Source organism: Malassezia vespertilionis, chromosome 4 (assembly GCF_029542925.1).
Source record: "Malassezia vespertilionis chromosome 4, complete sequence".
NCBI lineage: Eukaryota > Fungi > Basidiomycota > Malasseziomycetes > Malasseziales > Malasseziaceae > Malassezia > Malassezia vespertilionis.
This window is the reverse complement of record NC_079250.1, coordinates 82,431-108,068: the sequence shown is the minus strand read 5'-3', so window position 1 is coordinate 108,068 and position 25,638 is coordinate 82,431. Positions and strand designations below refer to the sequence as shown.

Genomic DNA, 25,638 nt, shown 5'->3' with positions numbered 1-25,638 from the left:
CACAGGCCGCCCCGGCCGATATTGTGGAGGTCCGGCCGAAGTTAAGACTAGGGAAAAAGGTTCAATTTTACACGAGCGGCGGTGCTATGGTATTATCCGTCGAAAGGGATCAAAACTATTAAGCAGCGGTTTTCAGCTTTGCACCTGTTGCGGACGCACTGGGAATGACTCCAATAGGCTTTCCTGATTCCGCAGCTTTCGCCTTCGCTGCCTGCTCCCGGGCACGGCAGCGCTGATAACCAGAATCTGTCCCCATAAAGTGGTCCCACCAGCGGAAACTAGTTGCGTAGCAGCCCAAAAATGCCATGTGGTGGTAGTCATGGTGGTCAGCACCTGCCCAAAATGGAATCCAGTTGTGTAGACTGATCGGGAAGTCGTAGCCCGAATGAGCATCCACGGCCTGGAAGAGGCGCAAAACAATCCAAATGTAGACCGTCACGAGATGCAGATTCTGCGTAAATGCGCAAAGAAGCAATGGCCCACCAATAGTGCCCATACCAAGAATCAATACCTCAAGGGGATGCGCATACTCGGCAGCAAGACCAAACGGTGCACTAAACTCGTGATGCATCTTGTGAATGTGCTTGTACAGAGGGCCCCAGTGCAGCGCACGATGAGCCCAGTAGTGGAACATGTCCTCAAATACAAAAAAAAATGTGATCTGCCAAAGAATCTGGAGCCAGGAGGGAAACGGAACAGCATGCGTGGTCAAGCCAAAGTATTCGCAGATGGGATGGAAGGACCAGATCTAATATGAGCACTTGTTTCCGTACACGACATACCTGCGGCAATTCCACGGTAAAGTGGCTAAGCAATACAAGCTTAGTACAGCGCCACTGTTCAGTAAAGGTGGGAATTTTCCCCTAATTTTGTTAGTCAAATGAACCGACAATGCCACGTACCGGTTGCAATTTATACTTGCGCATCGACGGCATTTGGTCAATGATCATCCACGGGATGGAGCGACCAAAGTAGATAATCTGATATGTTAATTCTCATATTCTAATACGCACCTCGTGCAACACAAAACTGAAAACGCCAGTGGCAATGACGGGGTTGCCCCAGTACTGGTACCATTGCACCCACAACTTCTCAAAAATGGAAAGCGAATCAATGTCCAGGCCTTCGTAAAGCACAGACACAGGGGTCGGATAACCGGTCAACGCATCTGTGAAGGAGCCAAGCGTATGGTTAAAATGACTTGCAAAATCCATGGTGAACGACCGCACCGTTGTGGCTAAAAAATGTCGAGCAATCAACTATTATCGCTGCTGCACAAAATCGCGCGATTCCATCACACCACGTGGTCAAGCGTTTACCACGTGTTGGCAGTGGAAGGAAATTCACGTGGTGCAGCCAAAAGTGGGCGACGCCTGCGCTTTGCAGGTTTTTTAACGCTTATTTGCCTAATGGCAATAGATCCCAGCTTCTATAAAAGCACCTCTTCAGTAGAGCCGGAGCTCATGCGTGTGCTCCATTCCATGATTGTGTGAGGTCGTAAAGAAGCTGGAGACTGAAACTGCCCCGCTTGGGGTCGGATGATGAGGCTGGGTGCGTCGCGACATCATGGTGCGCCTTCGTGCCGCCACATGGGCTGCGTCGCAAGGTCTCGTTGTACACTGTAGCTGGCAATTCGATAGAGAATTTGATGGCATGCGATGAAAAAATAGCTTATAAGCTTGTGCCCCTACTTTGGCTATGTTTCCTGTTGGAAAAATTAAATATCGTTGCTTCACTCATGTGCGTGGAATACAGACCACGCCCTTGTCCGGCTCAGATTTTTCGAGCATGGAAGATATAGATTGTGCTCCGACGAATACAATGCAGAATATGCCAAAGATGAACAAAATCATATCTCCCACCTTTTCCCTTCGCGAAGCAGCAACGCCCTTCATATGGAGAAGAGGTGGATAGATGAAACACAGCGGAACGCAAGCAGTAGCACCAATAAAGCTTACAAACTTATCCAAGTCGCTTGCGCCAAGCCAAGCGCAAAATTCGCAAACGACTACCACGACGCATCGCAGCAAGTTCTTGCCCACTTTTGTCCGACGATCGTGCTTGCCACTCTTTTTGAAAAACCCGCGCTCCACGATCGACAGCGCGGGGAACAGCTGCAGGGGCGTGGAAAGAAGAATAGCAAGTGAGTAGAGCAGCTGTACAGCTTGAACAAGTGCTGAATCGCGCGGCAGGTTTGAGATCACCACGGTCTTCACTTTGCTGCCAAAAGCTGCGTACGACAATGCACCCGCTGCGGTGAAAAGGATCATGATGCCAAAAATCACACCCGTAAGCACGCGCGGAAACTTTTGCGGTTCTTTCATGCTCTCCGTAATGGGAATCACCAATCCGATCCCTTCGAATGTGAACACAGCTGTACCGATTAGCAATGGGAAACTGTTGTGGTTAAAAAGAACAACATCGGCCAGGCCATGTTTTGCTAGCGTCTCGATCTCGTAATAAAAAACGTATACCAACCCCATCAAAATGAACGCATCGGCAACCAAGGCAGCACTCGACAATTTCGTTAAGCGTCGCACAAGACTCAAGGGCAGAAATAGCAGGCACTGTAAAAAAATGAGGAAGCCAGTCGACAAGTGCCGCTCACAGTTAGATATCGACAAAATCAGCAACTGCATATTCTCCGCAACAAAAACCGCGTACGCAGCCACAAAACCAAGCTGCGAAAATACAATAGAAAAGAGAATTGCATTTCGCATGCGTGGACCATACAGGATACCGCCCATATCGCCGAACCCTGCAGGATATTTCAAATTTGTTTTGACCAGCAGCAAAAATGACCAAAGGGACACAATAGCAATGCCAGAAAGAACCACAATCGAAAAGAGCATGCCACCATTGAAAAAGGCCCTTCCAAGGAACAAAACGCCTGTCCCCACAAATGATTTGAGCAGCATCAGCACGGCTTCTGTTACAGAAGCCTCGCCGTGCATGCGCCTTGGTATGGTTTTGCAAGGCACCTGCGTATCTTGCAAAAGTCGCGACGTTTCTGCGTTGCCTGCGCCTTCATACCCATATGCAAGCCCTGGAATTGTACGATCCAGATGCGCGCTTTCCTCGTCAGCTTCTTCTTCCTCCTCTTCTTCCTCTTGCAAAGCTTCGCCAGCAAAATGGCCGTACAACATCAAGAAGTCCACAAACGTAAGCATAATGCGAGGCGGAACCTTGCCCTGATCTACTGTTTGGTTCCGTATATAAGAGCGTCTGAAACCGCCCGGTTGTTTCATCAGATCGCGGTCAGTTGACATGTCAATGCTGCTGCTAATCGGAAGATTCATACTTTCGCTTCGTGGGCGACGAGGACGGTTGTGATGAGCCCAGCGATACAAGTCTTCTGTCACGGCGCCGCCTTGCATGTGATGTGGACCTTGGTACGACTCCTCATCATCCGCGATGCTTATTGAGCTACCTTCCACGCTTGGATCCATATCATTTTTCCCAGATTCTAGTGTATTGCTGTCAGCTGCACCAGATACGCTCGAGGCGTTATCCGGGAGCACCAGATACTTTTCCACTATCTTTGCCTTCTCTTCATCGGTTACAGACAGCACCTCCGCAGCATTTAGAGGTGTCGCGGTAGAAGACGATTCCGTATAAGGTGTCTCTGAGACTGACTCATTTACGGGCGCGCGAATCGTCGCATCTTCTCGCGGATCTGCGGGCATGCTATACTTCTGTGAAACACTGCAGCTGCGCCCTTTCATTCCAACACGTGGGCTGCGGTTGTGGAGGCGTAGACACGGGATAATTTTTGGCTTCACCACTATGACGCAGACGGAGGAGGAAACCCGACTGCTAGGTGAGCGGAGCAGGAACTTGCCAGCACCGCAACACAACGCACGCGAAACAGGAAATGAGGCACCGTCAAGGTGTGGAGAAGCTCTCTCCAGCAGCGAGCGCAAGTCGCTCGTTTTCTTGCAGATGAACACGCCGCTGAGTATCCTATTTTGCATCATGGCCGCTGTCTTTGGCGCGCTGGTCGTGCCCTCCGTTGAGAAAGCATTCCGCATCCATGAGACATACTTTACACCGTCTCCTAAAATGTTCTTCTTATACTTGGTCGCCATGTATGTGTCGCAAATCGGCTTCTGCTCCCTTTCCATATTTTCCCCCAGCGCACACACAAAACGAATGATTGTGAGAAGCACTGGCTCCCGACTGGCGCTGGAAAACTACCTTCTTTCTCTCTGGTTTGTATTGCGTATTCTTGATACAATTTGGACAACGGCGCTTGCATTCTACGTTCTTGCCGTGATTGCGATCTTGGCCATCGTCAACGACGTCAAGCTCTACTTTCAATACCCGAGTCAATGGTCGCACCCGCTTGAGATGTTATTTGTGCATGTCCCCAATAAACTTATGACTGTCCTAATTACACACCAGCTCTTTTGGCAGCAGTTGTTCATGGCGTTTGGATGGACCAGGTCCCAATATGTTGACAATGTGCAGCCTTCACTGTGGCTTGCGGTGGTAGTCACTGCGCTTATGGGTATCCTAGTGGCAGTTTGGGTGGGGTTTACGGGGGATATCGGCGTATACCTCGCCACCATGTTCCTTGACATAAGTGTTTTCAGCTTTTACAAAATGCCCGTGATCGGACCGCGATCTAGGCCGTTTGTATTAACAGTGTTCATGTTGATTTCGATGACTTTGCGCACAATTGCACTCCTAGTTCCGGGGTTGATCTCGCATGGCTTTGTCGTCGTGTGTCACGGCCATCGTGGGGGTCCCATCGTGGATCTCGGTGCAGAGAACGTCCATGACGATGCACCTGCTCCAGTCGAACCAAATGCTTCAGACGTGCCGGCACAGATCGTTGTGCAAAATCCCGATGTTCCGAAGAGAACGGCCCGCTCGTACGGAACGCTGGGCGAAGATCCCTACGCCTGAAAAATTATGTTGTTAATGCTAATATACATGACTACCCGACAAAGCGCATACTGTCGGCTTGGATAAAGTATCTTGCGACTGTTTTAGCCTTGGATGTTTCTGTAGCTGATTTTCCTTTTGATGCGCTTCGCGACTGTGTCCATACAAACGGGACACCGCCTTCCGCATTTGTCCCAGCACCATTAATGAGTACAAATGTTTGAGAGAATACACGAGGGAGAGATGTAACGGGCGTATCCGCATCAAATTTTTGCTTGGTCTTGGTGCCAGTTGTGATGGCAGATTTTGGCGCGTTGGTCTTGTTGGTTGCCAGGCTCTCGGGGGTGTAGTGCGCTACGGTTCCCGAGACGAGCAACAACATGGATGGTGCAACATGGTTATCTGTGTCGGTCAGTTTGTCCTCATGTGCCAGGGCATAGCAAATGTGTGCTCAATATACTACTCGTTCGTGGCGAAGATCTCTGCCGCAATGAGTCCTTACAGGAGCGTGCAAGTACAAGTCTCGTTAAATTAATTTAGCCCCACGCAAGAATGCACAAGGTGAGCATGGATATATACCATAGTCTTTTGCATTGTCTTGTTGGATGGGCGACTTCAGCGCACATGCCATGCCCGAGGCGTTTGTTTACGTACCTTGTGCTGAGACAGGGCCCAGCGGGTGGCAGTCAAAAGACTGAATCTCATGTTGGGTGCCAGGCTGTGCTTCTAAAAGCTGTTCAAATTGTGCAGCACCACTAATGGGATTCCCGTTCCACGAAATGGTAGAATTTGGAAGGTACAGAGAAGGCAGGAGCTGCCGGTCAGAGAAAGCAAGTACGCACTTGGCAATGTTGTGGAGAGTCGGCTGCCGCATAGTATGCAGTCACAAATGTTTCCGCAGCATTCGAAGTGAATTCCATGAGCCACGCAGGCGCGCTCATCGACGCGCGGCCTTCTCCCATGACGGACTACAAAGCAGTATGAACACTTGCGTGCACGAACAAATTGTCTACCACGTGGCCTTCACAGCTCCTCCAACCGAATGTCTGCCTCTTCGTTTTCTTCGACGTCGTCTGTAGGCACGAGATCAACTCCGTCCCTTTTTGTCTCCTCCGTCTCGTCACGCTTGAGCAAATTCACAAAGCGTGTGATAGCTTCTGTAACCTAGGCGTAAGATCGTGACCGGGAAATGTCTGCATACCTCTTCATTCTGCTCTGCCAAATGCGCCTCGCGAACGACCACGTAAGCGCCACGCCCGCGGAGAGATTCGCGACCGTAGTGCGACGTACACAATAACAGTAGACATTCAATTAGCATCAGACGAAGCGCCATATCAGACTCGCGTGGTTTATTTTCATCGACCAGCTGGCATGTTTCCGGCAATTCTTCTTGGTCCTCCAAATCCACCTTGGCAAGCTCCTTGCCGTCGATTAAGGGCATAAGAATATATGCTAATATATCCACAGGTGACATCGGGTATCCTTCTTGTATCATAATCGGCGAGGGAGCCAACAACGTTTTGTGGGCATGCTTAATAAATAAAGTGTTTTTAAGAGCACTAATCACACCACCGCGGCGGATCAAGTCGCCATGCTCCGTGTATACCATGATGCGACCCACAGGGTACGCATCCGTCAATGATCTATCCGTGCCAAAAATCGGCTGCACGAAAAACTCACGGCCACGGGAAAGCACAGTAACGTTGGCAAATACGCTTGCCAAAAAGTTGCAATGCGACTTGCGCCTGACGTAAGGACGCCCATGCTCATCTAATGCAAGCGGCCTTGACCCTGACTCGCCCTGGGTTGCCTCTACCCGCTCGCGCATATTGCTCCCGCTCGCATCGCTAGATTCCACTGAAGCGCCCTCCTCAAACGCGCGAAGTAGTTTAACCAGTGCTGGGACTTTTACTTGCTCCGTTGTCTTAACAGAGCTGGACAAACGCTGGCTTGCAGCAGTGAACGCTGCCTTTTTCTGCTCGAATTGTGGATCGGACGGATCAGCATCCAAGCCACCCAAGGATAACTGCAAGTCATTTGGCGAAAAAAAAGAGTAAAATGGACGGTCTTCCACTTGCAGATCCAATAGGCGTGTACAAACAGGCTCATATTTCGTCAAATTTGATACCAATATACACGCAAGGTCAGCCAAAAGCGATATCGAGTCGCCAATGTACATCACCAAAAACGAGAGAAATTTAGGGTCGGCGATGCGCAGCGCCACAGAAGGGCTATCCGACAGATTTATGAGCACGCTCAGTGCATCATGCATGGTAAGCGGCTGATCGCGACACAGCTCCTTTATCTGCTCCAATACATCCAGCTCGGAGCCATCCCAAATGTGAACTGGTTCGCCCCTCGCATCTTTCAGCTTTTCGGTTAGTAGGTAACGCTGGGGATGATCGCGCTTGCTGTACCCAGCAATATTCGCCATGGCCACCTGACGTGCCTGCGGATTGGGATCGGCAAGGAATGTCAAAAGCTCGTGCGACGCTGGAAGCGACATGGTGGCTGAAATTTAGCACGGACGTCTGTATCTGTACATTACATTTGTCAGCAAAAAAAAGCAAGCAAAACGGCAGGGGTACGCCGTAGTGTGCAGGGCACTGTAATGTGAACGCGTTGGGCATGCTGATAAGACGCAGGTGCCATAAGCTGCATGCAGGAAAACAAAAATGCTAGTACTACATGAAGCAATATGCTACGGCTGAAATTCCATTTTCCAACTCGCACTTGTATAACGTATGTGCACCGCAAAAAGCACATGAGCGTGGTATATTAATGCGATATATGCGCCTTTCCTTTCGCACGACGACGCACAAGAATTTGCTTGCCTGTGCGCGAGCGAAGACGAGCAAGGAACCCGTGCTTGCGCTTGCGTTTCCGCTGGGACGGTCGGTACTCAGAACCAAACGTCGTAAAGCGTACGCCACCAAGAGCCCTAAATGGTTCCTGCTGTATACTTGCAAACGACAAGCGTGCCTTGGAAAGAATCGGCGATGGGCGTGTCTTTAGAGCAAAGTGTGATATGTTACAATGCTGCAACCGCGGCGTCCGTGCACGCTCCGAAGTGAAACTTTTCACATTGGGTTGCGTTACTGAATCTTGTGCGCGAATTCGATTAGCATTCACATGCAAAAAAAATCTGAATTGGCGTGCACGCACAATCCGCGACATAATAGTCAAGTAGAGATACGAACGGCGCGAGCAGGAAGATGAGAACAACGTCACGTGATGTTAACTCTTTTGTGCCCCGCATTTTGTGGCTTATCGCATGCCGCTACCACCGGCGATTAAAAGCTTGCTGCATGCCCCAAAGTATGCAGCACGGCAGTCCAAGTATAATAAGAACTTGGTTATAGCAGCTGGAAGTGCTGGTTACCCACGGCGTGCGCCGCATGCTCAGCTTTTGGACGATATATTCGCGTCTGTGCGCTTTGAAGCACAATCCAAAGGCGTCGAGTGGGGTGAATGGCTCACTATTTTGGTGTGTACCACATATTATACTGCTTACGAAAGACGGCTACCATGTTTGCATTGAATGCGACCGAAAGTTTGCAAGGACTGCATCGGTATTCCATGCGCCAGAACGACTCGCACGAGCCGCGGCCTTTGGCGGAACGCGTGGAACGCGCATGTCTCATGCGTGAAGTGGGGCTCAAATGCCTTGGCTTAATAGGTATACCAAAGGCGATTAATAACCTTGCGGCGCTCCGTACCGTTGTCGACTCCGACTCGGACTTGGCTGATGCATTGCCGAGCCAACCACGTCGTGACTTAACACCAGAGCAATGGGAGGCCGCGCGTAAGGTTGGTAGCGATTTGTTTGATGATATCTATCTGAAACAGTCAAAGCACCTTCAAGGCGTCCTTGCACATTCGCATCCCGACCTCGGCGTGTTCATCTTGCAACATGAGTATGGCCCCTTATTCGCTCCTCCGCCGCTGTACCACGGTGTTGCTCATACCGATATGGAGCCTTGGGAAGTGAATCGCATTCGCGTAAGTCTGTTGGCCATCGCCTCGCTGCACGCCCAAGGCGGCGTCGGTCCGCAAGTGACGAGCCATATTTACGGATTGCTTCGTTCGCGTCCGAGCTTTGAGCATTTGGATGGCCCAGTACGAGTAGGATTAGATTTTCTTGCGAGTGCTGAAGGCGCAGTGTGGGTTCTCGAGACGATCAATCGCATCTGCGAAGTTGTCGATGGCGCAGAAGACCAAGATCGAGAAGGAGTGCCCAATGCGCGTTTGTAGTGCCGTAGCCACCTCCACTTGTCTTATGCGACGACAGCAGCATGGTGTCTAAACATGCTCCGCCGCTGAGCATACACGTCGCCGCACAGCAAGGCGACATAGCGCAATTACAGGCTTTGTGTGAATTGGATGAAGCGCAAGTGTCTGAGCGCGACGAACAGGACGTGACGCCGTTGCACTGGGCGGCAATCAACGGGCATACTGCGTGTGCCATTTTTTTGCTGGAACGTGGCGCAGACCCGAATGCTGTAGGAGGCGAGCTGCAAGCCACCCCACTGCACTGGTGCTCCCGCAGTGGACAAACCAGGATGATACAATTGCTCCTGCAACGCGGTGCTGATTTGCTACTGAAAGACAAGCAAGGATATAACGCATTGCACCTCACCACACATAGCAGTTTTGTCATGGCTGTCTTGTATATGCTACAGCAAGACGCATTTGCTGCAAATAACCATCTTGATGATCCAGATCCACAAGGTCATACTGCGCTGATGTGGGCTGCATTCCAAGGGGATGCCGTCTCGGTAGATGTGCTGCTAAAACACGGTGCGAACGTGCATTCACGCGATGAAACGGGCCTCACGCCATTGCACTGGGCATTGGTGCGCGGTAATCGTGTGTGTATTGAGAAGCTTGTTGCTTCTGGCGCCGATGTACATGCAAAAGACAACGGAGGGGCGGATGCGCGCGCTTTTGCTACTGACATGAAGTCGACGATCGCGTACGAAAATGCCATGAAAATGTTGCGGAGAGACGCAGACGGCGCGCCCCTTCGCCGTGTCTTAACTCCATTTATGCAGGACGCACTGGTTTTCATTGTGCCGATGCTTGTGTTCACAAGTGCATACTACCTTATGGGGCAAGCTCCTTGGTACCTTGTGCCGTTTATTGGTATTCTATGTTTGATCCTACAGTATGTGCTGGTTGCCAAGCATGTTTTGGGTCCCTACCCTGCAAATTCCGTGCAAAGCTCGCCCTACTTTTTGTCCCTGCTCATCACTACACTTGTGCCTTCATTTTTGTGCTGGCTGGTGAGCTTTGTGCCGCACACGACTGGTCTTACTGTACTGAATACTGTCACGGGCACGCTATTTATATCTGTGTTTTTAACACTCGCAATATCCGTATTGCGTTCTCCTGGGAGAGCACCGCAGCCCAAGACAATGGAGGCGAGGCGCGCCACAATCGAGGACATGGTCGCAAATGACCAACTGAACGGCCTGTTTTTCTGTACCAGTTGCATTGTATGTGCTCTAAAAGTGCTCACCATAGGCGCCGCGCCCATTACGCTCTAAGCATTGCCATACCTGTAAGGCGTGCATCCCGCGACACGATCATCACTGCCCATGGGTCAACAATTGCGGTTCGTACGCGCTGAAATGCTTATCCCAGTCGGACTAGAAAATCATCGAATCTTTGTCGTGCTTTTGGTTTTGGCGCAGATAGGGATGGTTTGTTTTCCGATCAACGCGTATCAGTGTATGTATGCAAGCGTAACCTGACCACAGACTTTGTGCAGCACATCGACCCATCCACAATGCGCACAGACACAATACTGCCTGCATTCTTGGTTTCCGCGGCGAACTACCACCCATTCCTATTTTACAGCACAGTGTGGCTCCTGTTCATGAAAACATGGTTGCTGCTACTTACAACTATGCAGGTTGTGCAGGTGGCGCGGCAAGTAACCACATTTGAAGCAAGCAATATAGGGCGCTATGGCTTTATGGGCGGCAGGCCGGATGTCGGCATGAGTGGCCAGCAAGGGCTTTTACAGCAGCAAATGCAACGCATGGTGTCCGATGGTATGACGCCCGAAGAGGCCCACACCCAGCTGCACAGATCCCGGCGCAGACAGCGCACTTGTCTTAAATTGATTACAGGAGTCGGAGGGAGTATCCTATCTGTCGTCGGTCTCGACTTTTACGCGGGTGGCAGAGGTGGTCGCGGTCTGTCTCGCACAAATACCAGCTCGAATCCATTCGACAAGGGCTTGATAGCAAACTGCTTTGATTTTTGGACCCAGGGGCAATATCTGGGTCTTGATTACGCGACGCTGTACAATGTCCCTCCAGAAGGGTTCACGCCGCGAAAAAAGCGTATGCGCAAGCATGAGTGATAGCTACACGACTAGCGGAGTAGTTTCGTAAATACCTCGTCAAGCTCCTCCTTTTCCGTGCGTTTGGTGTTCTTGTGTAGACCCGCTTTCACGTACGCATTAACGAGACGTTCAAACGACGCAATGTCTAGTAGCTTTGGGCGTGCCTTGCCAAGTTCAACCATACCTTGGAGCATCATGTCACGCCTTTCCCTCGCAGAAAGGTCCGCTTCGGGCTTGACAGGCTTGGACTGACCGCTCGGCCCTGAAGAAGGTAGAGAAAAATCAGACACCTTGGTACTCGTTGCTTTTGCGGTCCCAAATGGGTTCTTGATTTTGCCAGCGTAGGCAAGCACGTCGCCTTTTGTAAGCATACCATGACGACCAGTGCCTGTAATCTTTGTTTCTGCGTCTTGAATACCAAACTCATCAATAAGACGCATAGCAGAAGGGAACTGGGTGTGCCTAAACGTAAAATGATGAGATGAATGAGTGGCATCGCGTTGTTCAGGCTCTGGAGACGTCTCTTGCGCCTCCTTTGCTGGTTCCTTTGCTGGTTCCTTTTGTTCTGCCTCACTCGGGAGCGGAAGCTCAATATTCGAAATATCATCACCCTCTTCAGCAAGCATTGCAATGACAGTATTCACGCGCACATCTTTCGTGCCGTCGGCAACCTAATGTGAGTCGTCGCACGTACGTTTGCGTACCAAAATCTTGGCAAGAATGCCGTCGTCGCTTGCTTCGACATCCATGAGCGCCTTGTCCGTCTCCTGTATGTTAGTGATATATTCGCACGCACAATATTTAGCATTACTGTCCCGCCCTCAAATGAATCACCCTCCTTGAGCTTCCAAGAACCAATGTTGCCGGTTTCCATGGTCGGACTCATCGCGGGCATGCTCATTTCCCGTATCACTGCACGTATTGCGGACGTTGAAAATGGTGCTGTAGTATGAGCCGCATCCCAGCTTGCAAGCGCAAACGCCCGTGCTGCTATAAAAGGCCGCATGAACAGCATAATGGAGGTTCGGGAGATGCACAGGTGTCGCAATGTCGTGCAACGGGACTACGACCTACTAGGTTATATGTTACAAACGCAGGTCCGCGATTAAAGTCTACCTTGCTTCAGATTGGCGGATACGGATGCCCATGGACTGGAGCAATGCGCGGTTGCTGCGCCCAGACTTTTTAGCAACGCCGAGTCCATGACGCGGAGTCCATGGACCTAACGATGCATTGGCGTAGAAATCCATAGGATAGTCTGAAACGTTTTTTTCTGCCGCTTCTTCTGGCGCGTTGTCCGGCCGTGTTCCGGGGTATCGGACCATGCCAAGCGCATTATCCTTATCTGACCACATTGGAGCACGACCAAGCGTAGCCGCAGCCTCGTACGGGCTAAGCAGCGGCTTAGGAAAGGCCGAGCCCCAATCGATCGACAGCCTAGGACAGCTCGTCTGCACAATCACGGAAAGGTGATCGCCAAAAAGGCTTATTTTTTGCGGAGAAAGTTCGGAGAGGAGTATAGGAACATGTTTCACAGTTGCATCGCGCAAAGACAGCACTTCGCCCAGATAATCCAGGACTTTTGTGCTTCCTTGACGACCAAGAGTCCCAAGCACAAGGCCCCATCCAGGTTTTGCTGCTTGTTCAACGCCTTCTTCTGAGCTTTCAAGTGATGCAGAGGCTTCAAAAATGGCTGCCCTTCGCAGACGGCGCATCTCAGGATGATCGTACAATTCGCGCTGCAAACGTTTGGTATAAGGATCGTACCGGAATGCAGGAATGCGCGGATTCGCAATCATAATAGATTCTAAATGAAAGCGACCATCGCCCACGTACAATATTGCATCGATTTTGGTGTGATCCAGCTTGGGTGATGTGCAGCCTAGAATTTCGCCTGGACTCAGCGGCTTAATCTGCGGCACCGTCACTTCATACCGCGCGTGCTTCAAATGGTCGCCGTCGTAGCGGACCAATGCTTTGTCTTGCGTCTCCGAAATTTCTTTCTCGTCGACAGGTATAGTGGGTGCGTCCGTATCACCAAGAGTGAGTCGTTCGCGGATGGATTGAATGGCTGCAATAAATTGAATGGTGCCGACAAGTGCAATGCGTGTGCGAGGCGATTCCATCTCGAGCTCGGTGCCGCCTGTCATACCGCCTGTCATTTCCACCGCTACTGCCGCGGGTGCATTTCGCTCGCCCGGTGCAGTGAGGACCTTGTTGTAAAATTCGTCCCTAGTACTGGGAAAATTGTAGCGCACAGTCTGGAGAAGATGCTCAGCATCGACGCTGATTTCAACGAAAACGTAAAGGGTGCGAATCATGGTTTGGTCCACGGGAACAAGGCAACTGTGCCCGTAATGCACAAGCATGTCGCAACCAAGACCCATAGCGGTATAGTCATCCACACAACATGCACCGTACGTTACGTCTCCCATGATGACGGTCGTCGCTGTAGTGAAGCTAGCGTTAAATACTGCAGGCATACGCACCGCTCAATTATATCTGCAATTGCAGTGGCCCACATCGTAAGTCCTTCTGGCATTTGCAGTGCAACACATTCCGCGTCGAATTTGCGAATCTGGAAAATGGTCTTGTGAATTTCAAAATTGTAGTTTGGCGGCAAAAGTGCTGCAATGGCGCCGTTCAGTAGAGGGTCTTGTGTGATGGATTCGGGTATACTCCCACCTACTATTGGTGCTGCAATGTTGGATTCTTGTCGTGTAAATCGTCGCCGCGGCTGTGACGCATCGCTCATAATGGTAGCGACAAACAAAAATTGACGATGAACAAAAGGCAAAATAGGTGCGTCCGCTTTTTTGTGGAGGGAAAAGCGAAACGTTCTTGAGCTTACACTAGTATCTATGCTGAGCCTTGACTCGCTGCTTGCATTCAAGGTGCCGCAGGGCGAGCCATCTGTTATCCCCCCATACGATGCACATCTATTTGTTTCCGACACAATCGATGCACCGGGCTCATTCGTGATCTTGCACTATATCCAAATGTTGCTCCAAAAAGAGTCGCACAGCGTGGTTTGGGTGAATACAAATACTGATGGGCTTGCTCACTGGAATAGCATTGCTCGGAAAGTGGTATGTGAGGTACAGATTCTATTGACGCAAGGGAATGCCATTACCGCAGTACATTAATTCAGGACGACTGCAGTATGTGGATGCGGCCACTTATTTCGAATCGACCAACGTGTTGGTCACTTTGCAGGATACAATATCCGCAGCAATTACAACGGCGCAACAACATGTATTTGAAACTAATCAAGACCATGCGTGGCAAGCGCGTACATTGGTCATTCTGGACAGCATATCTATACTAGAGTGGATCTTACCGGGTAGTCAAAGGGAAAACGATGCAGCGCTTATTCACTGGTACCGAGCTATGCGTGCACTATGCCTTGAGAAACGCGCAGCTTTGCTTACGCTCATGCATGGCGGCGCTTGCTCGGCTGTATCGCTTCATGGCTCTCTCGATAACGGCGACGAGCGCCTGTTTCGGTTTTTGCTGCGTACAGCGGATGTATGGGTCGCGGTAAATGAGTTACCGAGCGGTCGAGCGGCAGACTGTGATGGAGAAATAATTGTGCAAGGATTGCAACGGTGTGCAACGGCACAAACAGCACCGGTCCAGGACAGCAAAACACCAGGCGCACCCCCTTTGTATAGTTTCTGTCTGGACCGACCTGCGCAGGCGTGCTTGTACCGAATCATGCAGGACGGTATGGGCCCGAAAAATGCTGACGGTACGCGGTCCTTGGTCAAAATATGGTCGCGTGGTGGGGGCCACGGCCTTGTATAACGCTGTCGTACTTCTATCATTAAATTCGTTTAGCGACTTCAATCGCGCCTTTGCAGCCATACTCAACAACAGCAGACAAAAGCGCATGAGCGGGCGCCTGTTGAGAGTCGTGCTCTACGGCAGTATCGAGATGTTCCAGCTCATCGTCGCGAAATTCGATTAAAACAGATTTTAAAAGGGCAATGGATTCCATAAGCTCGGCCGCCTTCTCTCCATCATACGTTTCTGTCAATTTTTTGGCAATGGTGTCCAGGTGCTTTAGTTGACTAAAGTAAATACAACAAAAGCTTAACACGTACTCGTCATAATGCTCTCCAATTACCGTTTCCACAGCTTCCGTGCACGCCATCGCGCTTTTTTCTCCCATTATTGCTGTTACACCTCCAAGAAACCGCCCCGCAAGAGACCAGACAGGAACAAGGAGTGAAGGACGTGCATTATACTCATCCAGCATCGACTGTGCCGCACTCAAATGTTTCTTTTCGTTTTCCCACATTTCAATAATCAGAGCCTTTTCGACCGGCTTACCACGGTACCCAAATACGTCAGCTTGCGCCTCGTAGATTGTATTGGCAGCTATTTCTCCGGAATGGTCGACACGCAGCATGGACGTGACGGCTTCTTGATCGGTGCTGGAAAGCGAGGCAAGAAATTGGGCAGTGAGTTGCAGCCTCGCTGCTCGATCGCCGCTCAATTTTGTGAATGCATCGGACGCTAAATTTACTGTCTGAAAAAAACGAGCATTATTCGTTTGTGATAGCGCAGGACGCAAGGCTTTTGCCCCAATCCGATAAGCGCCGCTATTCCACATCATTCGCATTGTATATAGCGCTAATTGCGGGCGCGGCACTGTCACGTAGGCTGACTAAACTAAATACCAAGCAGTTTTGTGTCGCCCTATTCCAGTAAGTAGATCCATGGGCAAGCATTTGACTCGGAGTAGTGACCGCAAACTACAACCAACAGTTTCAAATTGCTGGCTACGAGTCGTGATCGATACCATACAAAAAGTGGATTTATCCCCAAAAATAATAATATTGGATCAACAAAACAACGCGATGGACAAACGGGCGGGATAAACTAGTATCTGTTGGGTTACCAGTGATTGAATCCACTGAACTATTCGCTGATTAATACGCAAACTTCCTATCCTGTCAGTGATCGGCACACTACAATTACCCGTGTAAATGAACGCTGAGTAATTCAATTGTCACAGTGCCTCAAACCCTAGGGGTACATTGTTTCAGCCAATAGAATCACAGAATAATTTTACATCATGTAGAAAATTTACAAATCTCTTCGAAACGCTGCGTTTACGTATATCCAAAACGTTGCGAGTCATTAACTACAGGCGGAAAAAATCTACAGGTAAAGTGACCATCAAACCTCTTCCCCAAGTTATTGGCGAGTATTCACAGACATTAATTCATTAATGCCGGGGAGTTGCATCCTTTTAGGTTTCGGATAGTCCTTAGATCCGATTGGTGGCAAAGACTGGGTCGTAGGAGCAGGCGCAGCAGGCGCGGCAGTACCGTACATGATTTCTCTCGAAATAGAGTTCCGAGTTGGTTCGCGATAGTATGATTGATACAATGAATGCTTCATTTCGGGGGTTGAGTGGGTATACTCCCGTACATAGTGGGGCTGTCGGTAATCAAGGTAGGTCCGGTAGGAGTGCAATGGGTGGTGTATAGGAGGTGCAACACGTTTTTCAGAGTCCATTGGACGGTTCGACCAATGGCTTGCCCAGCCATCCGCGGGAGCAGATTGAGAGTAATGCTGGTATCGGGGTTCCCTAGCAACCGGTTGGTACGTTATGGCATCATTCTTGGGTGGTGTAGTTTCATAGAGAAATGAAGCAGTTGCTGGCGGTTTGTGGGCCGCAGATGGCATATAATGAGGGTCCTCCTCAATAAGGACATCCTGTTGTATTCCTTGGGGATACAGAGGAACGACCATAGTCTGCGGCGCAACGCGTGTCGAGTTCGACTTTTTGCGTTGCTTTTGGCGCTTGTTCTGAAAAAAGACTTGCACCTTGCGAGGGCTAAGTCCAAGCTTGGCCGCCACCGATTCGCGCACTTTTGTGGATGGAAAACAAGTCTGCTGCAAAAGCTCGTGCAAAACGCGACTTTGCTCAGGAGTCAGAAGCGTACGAGCACGCTTCGAGGCTCCCAAGCAAGAAGGCTTCCGCCCACGTTTCTTGCCTGCCTCCTCACAATCATTTTCATCGTCTTTCAAATCCTTTTCAGAGCCGGCTGAGCTAAGCTCGGAAGACGAGTCAGATTTGCCGGACCCATATTCATCCGGCTTAAGGAGTGGTAGCCGATGAGAAAACTCCTCCGCACGAGCGCCAGGTTCATCGTTGGAAGAATCACTTCTGGCTTCGTTCTCCGGACCGGCAGCCATCATTCAGTACGTAGTGGCAAATAAAGTTGAAAATGGAGAAACAAGTTGGGTAAAATAAGACCCGATCAGCTGGTGCGTTGTTAGCTAATACCCACTGCCACGCCAAACCGACCACAAGCGCAAATGAGTTGAATTAAACCGTGTGCGCCTGTGGTAGGGTGTCCCCACCCGATATGACGTAATTGAACTAGCCACTTGTTTGCGCCAGTACCTTTTAGCATTGAGCGTGATCGTTATTATGCGACACAAAAAATACTCTGCTTATTTTGTTCTGAAATATGCAATATGATTGGCTATGTGTGGTTTAAGTTTAGGGGCATAACCACAAATAAACATTTTTGTTCATTTCTGATACGCCTAATTACTTGCATAGCCCCGCCCGCAAATATTTCATTGTAGCAATCTACTTTCTTATGCGCCGGTAAAATTAGTGTGCATGTGTTTATTGGCACCGGACAATGCGTTGACAATTTCCCGTAAATCAAGGGACCGCATGACGACACAGTTTGAACTGTTGTGACCTAATGCGAAGGGGTCCCGGGATTGTCGCGCTGGACCGACATGCTCGATCGGCATCGCAGTACACGTCTTTGGTGCAAGAGCTGAATGCTTCGAAAGTAGAGACGCTGCGCCAGCAAATTGATGCATTTGCACAAACGCTCCGTGAATTTGCTGCAAACCACAAGCAAGATATTCGGCAAGATCCCGAGTTTCGCCACGCATTTCAGAGCATGTGTTCAAGTTTGTTTGTTGACCCACTCACTGGGCACCCCCCTACGGCACGGGCTGGGTCCCGTCTAGGGAAAGTTGGCGAGATCTGGAACGATTTGCTCGGATTCAGTGACTGGCAATTTTCACTGGGCGTCCAGATCGTGGATGTATGCGTCAGTACACGATCCCAGAATGGGGGACTTATCGCAATGGACGACTTGATTGGCGGCGTGATGCGACTTCGAAATGGGACAGGCTTTACGGAGCAAACGGAGCGCATTACTGCCGAAGACATTGCGCGGAGCATCAAAGCATTGCGTCCGCTAGGGTGTGGATACGAGCTGTTTGAAATCCGGGGTCGCGCAATGGTTCGCACTGTACCGCATGAGCTAAGCCCGGACACACAAAAAGTGCTTTCTTTCATGTTCTTTCCAGGGCTTCCTTGCACTGACGCAGTGGGCGTTCCCTTTATTTCCACTACAAATACCCAAAATGAAGAGACGCGCAAAGCACTTTCAGGGGACGGTGCAATATGGACTGAGCTTTGGGCGAACCAGGTGCTAGATGATATGCTGCTAAATGATGGAATATTGTGGTTGGATATCGTGCCGAGCTCGCTGGACCGCAGCCCTGAACACAATAGGAGGCGATACTATTCAGTGTCTCTTGGAGAAAGTCTTCTTTCACGGCAAGGTGCAGTGGCTTTCGATCGTGTGCTGCTGCACGGCGCAGACGAGCCAAGTATACCTATGGACGCGCGCCCGTAAAAATGCTAATAATAAAAAAGAAAATCCCCGCATCGCTGTAAATTACGTGCGGAGACGCCGTGCAAGACAATGTATGATTAGTAACCAATAAATGTATGCAAGCGAGCCACATGCCAGCCGGCCTATTTCTACCCTCTCGTATTCGCGGTATGGCACCAGCTCAAAAGGGATTTTCATGGTCGAACATTGCCGTTGGCGCGGCAATGAACATGTTTGAGGTCACCACGCTTGGCCAGCCCTTTGAGGTGCTCAAGACGCAAATGGCATCAAACCGGAAGCAGACAATGTACCAAGCGTTGAAGACGGTCTGGAGCCGCGGTGGCATCTTCGGCTTTTACCAGGGCCTCATTCCCTGGGCATGGATTGAGGCATCGACAAAAGGAGCTGTTCTTTTGTTTGCTTCGTCCGAAGTTCAAAAAGTCGCCAAGACCATGGGGATGGGACCCGGAGTAGCTGGTATGCTTGGCGGTATGACAGGTGGTGTTGTCCAGTCCTACACCACGATGGGTTTCTGTACATGTATGAAAACTGCCGAGATTACGCGCTCGAAGCAACTTGAGGCGGGCATGAAGCCGAAAACGACTTGGGGTGTGTTTATCGACATTTGGCGCAGGGAAGGTATCCGTGGGATTAACAAGGGTGTCAATGCGGTTGCTTTGCGTCAGTGCACAAACTGGGGAAGCCGGTACGTATTTTTTTTTTTTTTTGCAAACAAACTAACGGCAGTATGGGCTTTGCAGGCTTGGCCGAGGGCCCTGTACGCAAGGTTGTGGGCAAAAGTTCTACCGATAAGCTGTCACCCATGGAGCGTGTCCTTTGCTCTTCTATTGGTGGTGCACTTGCTACATGGAACCAGCCCATTGAAGTGATTCGTATCGAAATGCAGTCACTTGCAAAGTCCACTGACCCAAACCGTCCCGCCAAGCCAACCATCATGAGTACCTTTAAATATATTTACAAGGAGAATGGGATCCGGGGCCTGTACCGCGGTGTCTCGCCGCGCATTTGCCTAGGTATCTGGCAAACTGTTTGCATGGTGTCCTTTGCGGACACTTTGCGCGACTATATTAACGGCAAATAGGCAAATATCACGCACGCTAAGTACACGAGGTACGCGCCCAGTACTCCGCCCTGTCTCCGCCCAACGAGCGCACGGCTCGCAAACGCCATACACCACGTGGGAAATGTTCCCGAGCTCACGTGATTTAAGCAAAGCGGCCGTGCGCTAGCTGGCAATCCATTCCCTGGTCCAACATGTCTACGAAACACATTTACGAAGTCTCGAACGGCCTAGTGGAAAAGGCAGTTTATGGTGCTGCTGCATCCAATCCTTCTTTGCGCGTGTTTTCCCCCCACCGTGTTGTGTACGATGCGAGCCATGCGCTCGACAAGGTAGGCATTATTGCCGGCGGCGGTGCCGGCCACGAGCCCACTTTTACCGGCTACGTTGGCCGTGGTATGCTTACCACTGCCGTCTCTGGCGATGTGTTTGCGTCGCCGTCTGCCGCCGCGATCAGCTCTGGTGTGGATCTTACGCCGACCGAAAAGGGATTGGTCGTGATTGTAAACAACTACACGGGCGATCGCCTGCACTTTGGTCTCGCTGCGGAGAAGGCACGCACTGTATTCAAACAGGAGAAGAAAGGCAAAGAGGTGGAGATGGTTGTTGTTGGTGACGACGTCTCGGTCGGCCGTGAAAAAGGCGGTCTTGTGGGCCGCCGTGGACTTACTGGCGTTGCGTTCGTCTGCAAGGCCCTTGGTGCTGCTGCCGAGGCTGACTGGGAGACGAAGAAGCTTGGTGAGTTTGGCCGTGTGATGGTGGACAACATAGTCACATGCGGCTCTTCGCTGGACCACTGCCACGTCCCTGGCCGTGAAAAAGGCGATGAGGAACGCGGTGCGTTGGGCCCCAACGCCATTGAGATCGGCATGGGTATCCACAACGAGCCTGGTGTTCAGCACATTGACGACAAGCCTTCGTCTGAGGATCTCTTAAAGCACATGCTTAAGCTTCTGCTCGATCAGAACGACAAGGACCGTGCGTATGTGAAGTTCGAAAAGAGCGACGACCCCGTACTTGTGATCAACAACCTCGGTGGGATGAGCGAGCTCGAGCTGTTTGCCATTGCCGCGGATGTGAAACGCCTGCTGCAGTCCGAGTGGGGTCTCAAGCCGGTGCGTGTGTATGTGGGCACCTATATCACATCCCTCAATGCCCCCGGCTTCAACATCACCCTGATCAACCACAAGCGCATTCAGAGCGCTACGGGCAGTGATTTGCTTTCCCTGCTTGCGGCGCCTGCGGATGCTGCTGGCTGGGTCGGCGTGCAGAATGGCTGGAGCGACAAGGCGTCGCAGTCCTCGCTCGACGACGACTTGCAGGAGAGCAAGGAGCGCTTGGAAGCCAAGCACAAGTCTGGCTTTAGCGTCAGCGGCTCGGCGACGTCTGGCGCGCGCGCCGAGAATGGCCCGACTTGCGACGCTGCACAGATGGGCAAGGCACTCCAAAGCGCATGCGAAGCTGTGATTGAAATGGAGCCGACGCTGACCAAGTACGACACGATTGTGGGCGACGGTGATGCTGGCGAGACGCTGCGTGGCTGTGGCGAGGCTGTGCTTGCGGCGCTCAAGGAGAACAAAATTCCTTTACAGCGCCCCACTGCAGCGCTCTTGGGCCTTGACGATGTGCTAGAGTCCAACATGGGCGGCACGTCTGGTGCGCTCTATGCGCTTTTTTTCACCGGCCTTGTCCAGGGGCTGCTGAGCAGCACAAAAGACAGCTCGGAGGCGGCGAGTGTAAAGCACTGGGGCGTCGCTGCCATGTCGGCGCTGGAGAATTTGGGCAACTACACGCCTGCCCGCCCCGGCGATCGCACCTTGGTCGATGCACTCGATCCATTTTGCCGTACGCTTGATGAAGAAGGCAAGAAGGGCACTGCCGCCGTGCCTGCTGTTCAAGCGGCTGTCAAGGCCGCCAAGGACGGTGCGGAGCGTACGCGCGATATGACTGCGCGCCTCGGCCGTGCTACGTATGTCGGCGAGACGAAGGAAAAAGTGCCGGATCCCGGAGCATGGGGTGTGTGGGCTCTTGTGGAAGGTCTTCTCAAAAGCCTCGAGTAGTACACGTCGCTCCATAGCACTGAATAGATAAAGCACGGCGGTGTGAGAGCCGAGTAAAATGCATGCTGGTGGGATGAAAAAAAAGTGCGTCGGTGCATGGCAGTGCAGCGTAAATAGAGGATCGGGCAGTGTGTGCCGCTCGCCCGCATACCGTACACTTGCCATGCGCACGCCCATACCCATGTGCTAGAAATACATCCGTCTCGGTACAGCTACAATACACTATACAGCCCATGCCTCCTCGTCCGAGGTATCCTGTTCCTCCGGCATGATAAACGGCATCGTAAGCTGCTGTACAGACAGGGTGCATACAGGGCAAGCACCTGCAACGATCGTATTCATTTCCTCGCGCACGGTCTGTACATGCGGAAGTGCGTCCGTACGCTGTGTTTTCGCTCCCACCTGCTGCACCGACGCCATCTCGCCCTCTCCAGACGCCCCGCTTCGGTGCGACGGTGCGCCGTGCCCCATGCCAAGCGCAGTTATCGCATCCACAATCGCTTGTGGCCGCACACGCTCGCGCAAGCGGTCCAGTGTGAGGCTGGTCCCTGGCACTGTCGGCGCACTGTGCGGCGCCATGCATCGCTCCAGCTCCTCCTGCAGCTGCAGCAGGCGCCGCAGCAGGCGCGGCGGCAAGTGCCGCGTCACTTCCTTGGTCAGGCAATCTACGTGGAATCCATGGCGGCATGGAAAAATGTACAGCTGGCGCTGGAGCAAAGGCACACCGCACTGCTCGCATCCCTGGTCGGCACTGATGTGCAAGAATCGTTTAGGAAGCGATTGGAGATCGTGCTGGATATGCTCAGCACACACCGTGGTCTTCTCCATCTCCTCTTTGAGCGCATCGATGCGCTCGACGTACGATGCAAGCGTATCGCATATTTCCTGCTTGAACCCGTCGATGACGACAAAGTCGGGCAAAAAGGGCAAGATGTCTTCGATGGTCAAGTGTTCGGTGCGTTGCAGGAACTGCATCGCGCCGGCAATACTCTGCTGTGCCTGTACTACATGCTTGGCACACGCAAGCCACAGATCCTTGCGCACACTCGGATCCGTCGCGAGATCAGCGCACTTGCACGCCAACGCCACGTCGTCTGCCTCGAGCGCAAGCTGCACCGCATTTTCGTACAAGTCCATGCGCGCATACAAACGCACGCACGCTTCGCGCAGCGCTTTGCGCACGCACACACGCAACGCATAATGCAGATCGTAGTACACCTTGTGCTGGGTATCCACGCCATCGATCAGGCGCTCCAGTCTACTGCGTGCCTGTGTGCGCAGCGGCGCATGCTTCGCATTCGCTGCGCACTCGGCAAGCAGCGTAAGCAGCAAATCGTGCACGACTTGCTGTGTATTGCCGTGCCGCACGACATGGTTGAGATAAGCAATGCATGGGTGCGGCTCCTCCAGCGGTGCGTCAAGCTGCACAAGCGCGGAAACGAGGCGCGCGGGATCAAGCTGCGGCTGGCGTATCCAACATGCAACTGTCTCGTTGGGGACGTGCAGCAAGAGAGGCGTCGCAAACGTGTAGTACAAGTCAAGGTCTGACTGCTTGGCCAGCGTGTCGAGCGCCGCGCTGAAGTCGCGCAGGCGCAGCCACCGCTCGAGAATATCGCGCGTCGCGTGCATCTCTTCGGCATACGCAAGCCACACATCTGTGCGCCCATTGCGCGCGAGAAATGCAAGCGTGGTGGGCGGATCGAGCGTGTGTCGGTGGGCGTGCAAAAAGCTGCGCAGCTCGTCGGCAAGCAGCGCCCCCTGCGCCGCGTCCTCATCGCTGGGACTGTCTTCGAGCGTGGAAAGCTGCGCGAGATACAGCTCGAGGAGCCACGTTGCCAGCATGAGCCTCTGGGCCCGCACTTTGTGTGGAAGGCGCTCGAGACAGAGACGCACGTAGCTGCGGAGTGCGTCGTTTGCGCCTTGTGCCGCAAGCTGGAGTGCCACTTGCTCAAAGCTACGGTCGTGCGTGCGCGCATAGGATTGTGCCGCTAGGAACACCTTGCCTTCGCGCATGAGTGCATCGCCATGCTGCGCAAGCACAAGCGATTTGCTCGCGTCGTCGGGCGCATGCTCGAGCGCGGCGCTGTACTCGCCGCGGCGCGCCATGATCCGCCACACATCGCGCGCTTCGTCGGTGACAAGAAGCTCAAAGATGCCTGCGTCTGTGTAGACCCAGTTTGTGCCGGTGTGTGGATCGGTGGCGATGCCTACGACGCGCTCGTCTTTGGCAAGGCCAAGCGCTTCTTCCCATACAAGGCTCGTCTCCATCACATGCTGGCAGACAACACGGTCGGTGAGCACAAGCACATGGTGATACGCAGTGCTCCCTATGCACAGCGGCGTGTCGGAGCGCTGATACGCAAGCAGGCCAGTGCGCTGGACAAAGTCGTAAGTATCTGCGCTGTGCAAATTCATCTCCGCATAAAAAAGGCCGGCTCCAGTAAGCCACGCAAGCGCGCGCCGCGCGCCGTGCAAGTGCGACGGCTTGGAGCACAGCAGCATCGAGTGCTGCACGTCGCTGGGCAGCTCTGTCTTGAGGTGGGTGAGCATGGTGTCGCGGTAGGGCCGAAAGAGGGCGTCAAATGCGCTCGGCGCGTCTTGCACACCCGACAGATCTACCGCGCCCGCAAACTCGTACATGCGCGTAGCCGTCGTAGCGACAATGTATGCATGCCATCCCGCGCCGCGCTGCACAATCGCAAGCGCAAGGCCCGAGATGGCCTGTGCCTCGTGCAGCTGGAATACACGGTGGACACTGCGCTCGAGCGCGCCGGTGTATTCCTGCACACCGCTCTCTCCCACTGTTTTCCGCGCAAGCCGGTCGAAGAAATCGCCGCTAGGCGCTTGGTGCGTGGCTACTTGCGCTGTAAGCACCGTCTCGAACAGCTCGCCTTGCGCTGTGCCGAGCAGGATGCGCGGCGTCCATATCCACTTCCGCCCACTCGGCGCCGCGCCAAGGGGAACAGGGGGCACTGTGCTCGGCGTAGCCCACGCAACGGAAGTAATGTGCAGCTGCGCAAGGCGTGGGAGGCGCCGCGCTTTGGCCCAGCCTGGCGTCCAGTAGTAATTGTGGCCGCCGGCGCTCACGAGAATGTGCTCGCCAAACGGATCGACATACACGCAGCATGGCTCCATCGCTGCGGGGCTCGTACCGCGCGGCGCCGGCGCAGCGTGAACAAGCGCTTCGCACGTCCGTGCAGGGTCGTCCAAGTCCATGTACACGAGGCGGTAGGCTGCTGCATCCTGGGCACCGCCAGCTACACACATCACCATCTTGTTCGATGCAACGGCCAGCTGTACAAGCGGCTGTGTTAGTGCATACTGGACGCGCGCCAGCTGGAATATCGGCATCGGGTCGTCCTGCTCGAGCGCCGCAAACGGCGCGCCGCCAAAGTCGTCTGTCGGCGCGTCCTGCTCGTAGCCATTTGCTTCGCCCGCTTTCACACGGTCTAGCGACAGGTCTGCTACACAAGGGACAAGGTCCGCAAGCGCATTCGCATGCGCACGCGTATCCCACGGCGCGCTGGTCGCCATGACAGACGCAGACGGCGCGCGGCGCGACGACATGCTAGTGGAGGTGTG

General features: G+C 52.5%; 14 protein-coding genes across 14 annotated transcripts; 7 read left to right on the top strand and 7 right to left on the bottom strand.

The window, feature by feature from the left end:
* Positions 1–118: 118 nt before the first annotated feature.
* Positions 119–1,214, bottom strand: ERG25 (4alpha-methylsterol monooxygenase; the record flags this gene model as incomplete). The annotated part of the gene is made up of 4 exons (XM_056206847.1): positions 119–748; positions 783–807; positions 919–980; positions 1,014–1,214. 4 exons carry the CDS (start codon positions 1,212–1,214, stop codon positions 119–121), a joined length of 918 nt encoding a protein of 305 aa, XP_056062822.1.
* A 522-nt stretch (positions 1,215–1,736) lies between these two features.
* MVES1_002014 (uncharacterized protein) lies at positions 1,737–3,686 on the bottom strand (the record flags this gene model as incomplete). The annotated part of the gene is made up of 1 exon (XM_056206846.1): positions 1,737–3,686. The coding sequence occupies one exon, from the start codon at positions 3,684–3,686 to the stop codon at positions 1,737–1,739; it is 1,950 nt and encodes a 649-aa protein (XP_056062821.1).
* Positions 3,687–3,786: 100 nt separating this feature from the next.
* On the top strand, positions 3,787–4,911 carry MVES1_002013 (uncharacterized protein; the record flags this gene model as incomplete). Its single annotated transcript, XM_056206845.1, has 1 exon — positions 3,787–4,911. The coding sequence occupies one exon, from the start codon at positions 3,787–3,789 to the stop codon at positions 4,909–4,911; it is 1,125 nt and encodes a 374-aa protein (XP_056062820.1).
* Positions 4,912–5,913: 1,002 nt separating this feature from the next.
* On the bottom strand, positions 5,914–7,396 carry HGH1 (the record flags this gene model as incomplete). Its single annotated transcript, XM_056206844.1, has 2 exons — positions 5,914–6,054; positions 6,092–7,396. 2 exons carry the CDS (start codon positions 7,394–7,396, stop codon positions 5,914–5,916), a joined length of 1,446 nt encoding a protein of 481 aa, XP_056062819.1.
* A 768-nt stretch (positions 7,397–8,164) lies between these two features.
* On the top strand, positions 8,165–9,144 carry MVES1_002011 (uncharacterized protein; the record flags this gene model as incomplete). The annotated part of the gene is made up of 2 exons (XM_056206843.1): positions 8,165–8,377; positions 8,410–9,144. The coding sequence occupies 2 exons, from the start codon at positions 8,165–8,167 to the stop codon at positions 9,142–9,144; spliced, it is 948 nt and encodes a 315-aa protein (XP_056062818.1).
* Positions 9,145–9,185: 41 nt separating this feature from the next.
* On the top strand, positions 9,186–10,439 carry AKR1_2 (protein S-acyltransferase; the record flags this gene model as incomplete). Its single annotated transcript, XM_056206842.1, has 1 exon — positions 9,186–10,439. The coding sequence occupies one exon, from the start codon at positions 9,186–9,188 to the stop codon at positions 10,437–10,439; it is 1,254 nt and encodes a 417-aa protein (XP_056062817.1).
* A 362-nt stretch (positions 10,440–10,801) lies between these two features.
* On the top strand, positions 10,802–11,263 carry AKR1_1 (protein S-acyltransferase; the record flags this gene model as incomplete). Its single annotated transcript, XM_056206841.1, has 1 exon — positions 10,802–11,263. One exon carries the CDS (start codon positions 10,802–10,804, stop codon positions 11,261–11,263), a length of 462 nt encoding a protein of 153 aa, XP_056062816.1.
* An 11-nt stretch (positions 11,264–11,274) lies between these two features.
* On the bottom strand, positions 11,275–12,131 carry PDX1_2 (dihydrolipoyllysine-residue acetyltransferase; the record flags this gene model as incomplete). Its single annotated transcript, XM_056206840.1, has 3 exons — positions 11,275–11,916; positions 11,950–12,012; positions 12,042–12,131. 3 exons carry the CDS (start codon positions 12,129–12,131, stop codon positions 11,275–11,277), a joined length of 795 nt encoding a protein of 264 aa, XP_056062815.1.
* Positions 12,132–12,357: 226 nt separating this feature from the next.
* On the bottom strand, positions 12,358–14,000 carry DPH1 (2-(3-amino-3-carboxypropyl)histidine synthase; the record flags this gene model as incomplete). Its single annotated transcript, XM_056206839.1, has 2 exons — positions 12,358–13,705; positions 13,735–14,000. 2 exons carry the CDS (start codon positions 13,998–14,000, stop codon positions 12,358–12,360), a joined length of 1,614 nt encoding a protein of 537 aa, XP_056062814.1.
* A 1,071-nt stretch (positions 14,001–15,071) lies between these two features.
* On the bottom strand, positions 15,072–16,591 carry COQ6_2 (Putative ubiquinone biosynthesis monooxygenase; the record flags this gene model as incomplete). Its single annotated transcript, XM_056206838.1, has 5 exons — positions 15,072–15,684; positions 16,190–16,198; positions 16,267–16,279; positions 16,344–16,359; positions 16,469–16,591. 5 exons carry the CDS (start codon positions 16,589–16,591, stop codon positions 15,072–15,074), a joined length of 774 nt encoding a protein of 257 aa, XP_056062813.1.
* A 1,391-nt stretch (positions 16,592–17,982) lies between these two features.
* Positions 17,983–18,936, top strand: dot2 (ESCRT II complex subunit Dot2; the record flags this gene model as incomplete). Its single annotated transcript, XM_056206837.1, has 1 exon — positions 17,983–18,936. The coding sequence occupies one exon, from the start codon at positions 17,983–17,985 to the stop codon at positions 18,934–18,936; it is 954 nt and encodes a 317-aa protein (XP_056062812.1).
* A 110-nt stretch (positions 18,937–19,046) lies between these two features.
* YHM2 (Mitochondrial DNA replication protein yhm2) lies at positions 19,047–20,017 on the top strand (the record flags this gene model as incomplete). The annotated part of the gene is made up of 2 exons (XM_056206836.1): positions 19,047–19,621; positions 19,663–20,017. 2 exons carry the CDS (start codon positions 19,047–19,049, stop codon positions 20,015–20,017), a joined length of 930 nt encoding a protein of 309 aa, XP_056062811.1.
* A 173-nt stretch (positions 20,018–20,190) lies between these two features.
* On the top strand, positions 20,191–22,056 carry MVES1_002003 (uncharacterized protein; the record flags this gene model as incomplete). The annotated part of the gene is made up of 1 exon (XM_056206835.1): positions 20,191–22,056. One exon carries the CDS (start codon positions 20,191–20,193, stop codon positions 22,054–22,056), a length of 1,866 nt encoding a protein of 621 aa, XP_056062810.1.
* A 222-nt stretch (positions 22,057–22,278) lies between these two features.
* On the bottom strand, positions 22,279–25,623 carry MVES1_002002 (uncharacterized protein; the record flags this gene model as incomplete). The annotated part of the gene is made up of 1 exon (XM_056206834.1): positions 22,279–25,623. The coding sequence occupies one exon, from the start codon at positions 25,621–25,623 to the stop codon at positions 22,279–22,281; it is 3,345 nt and encodes a 1,114-aa protein (XP_056062809.1).
* Between the last annotated feature and the right edge of the window lie 15 nt (positions 25,624–25,638).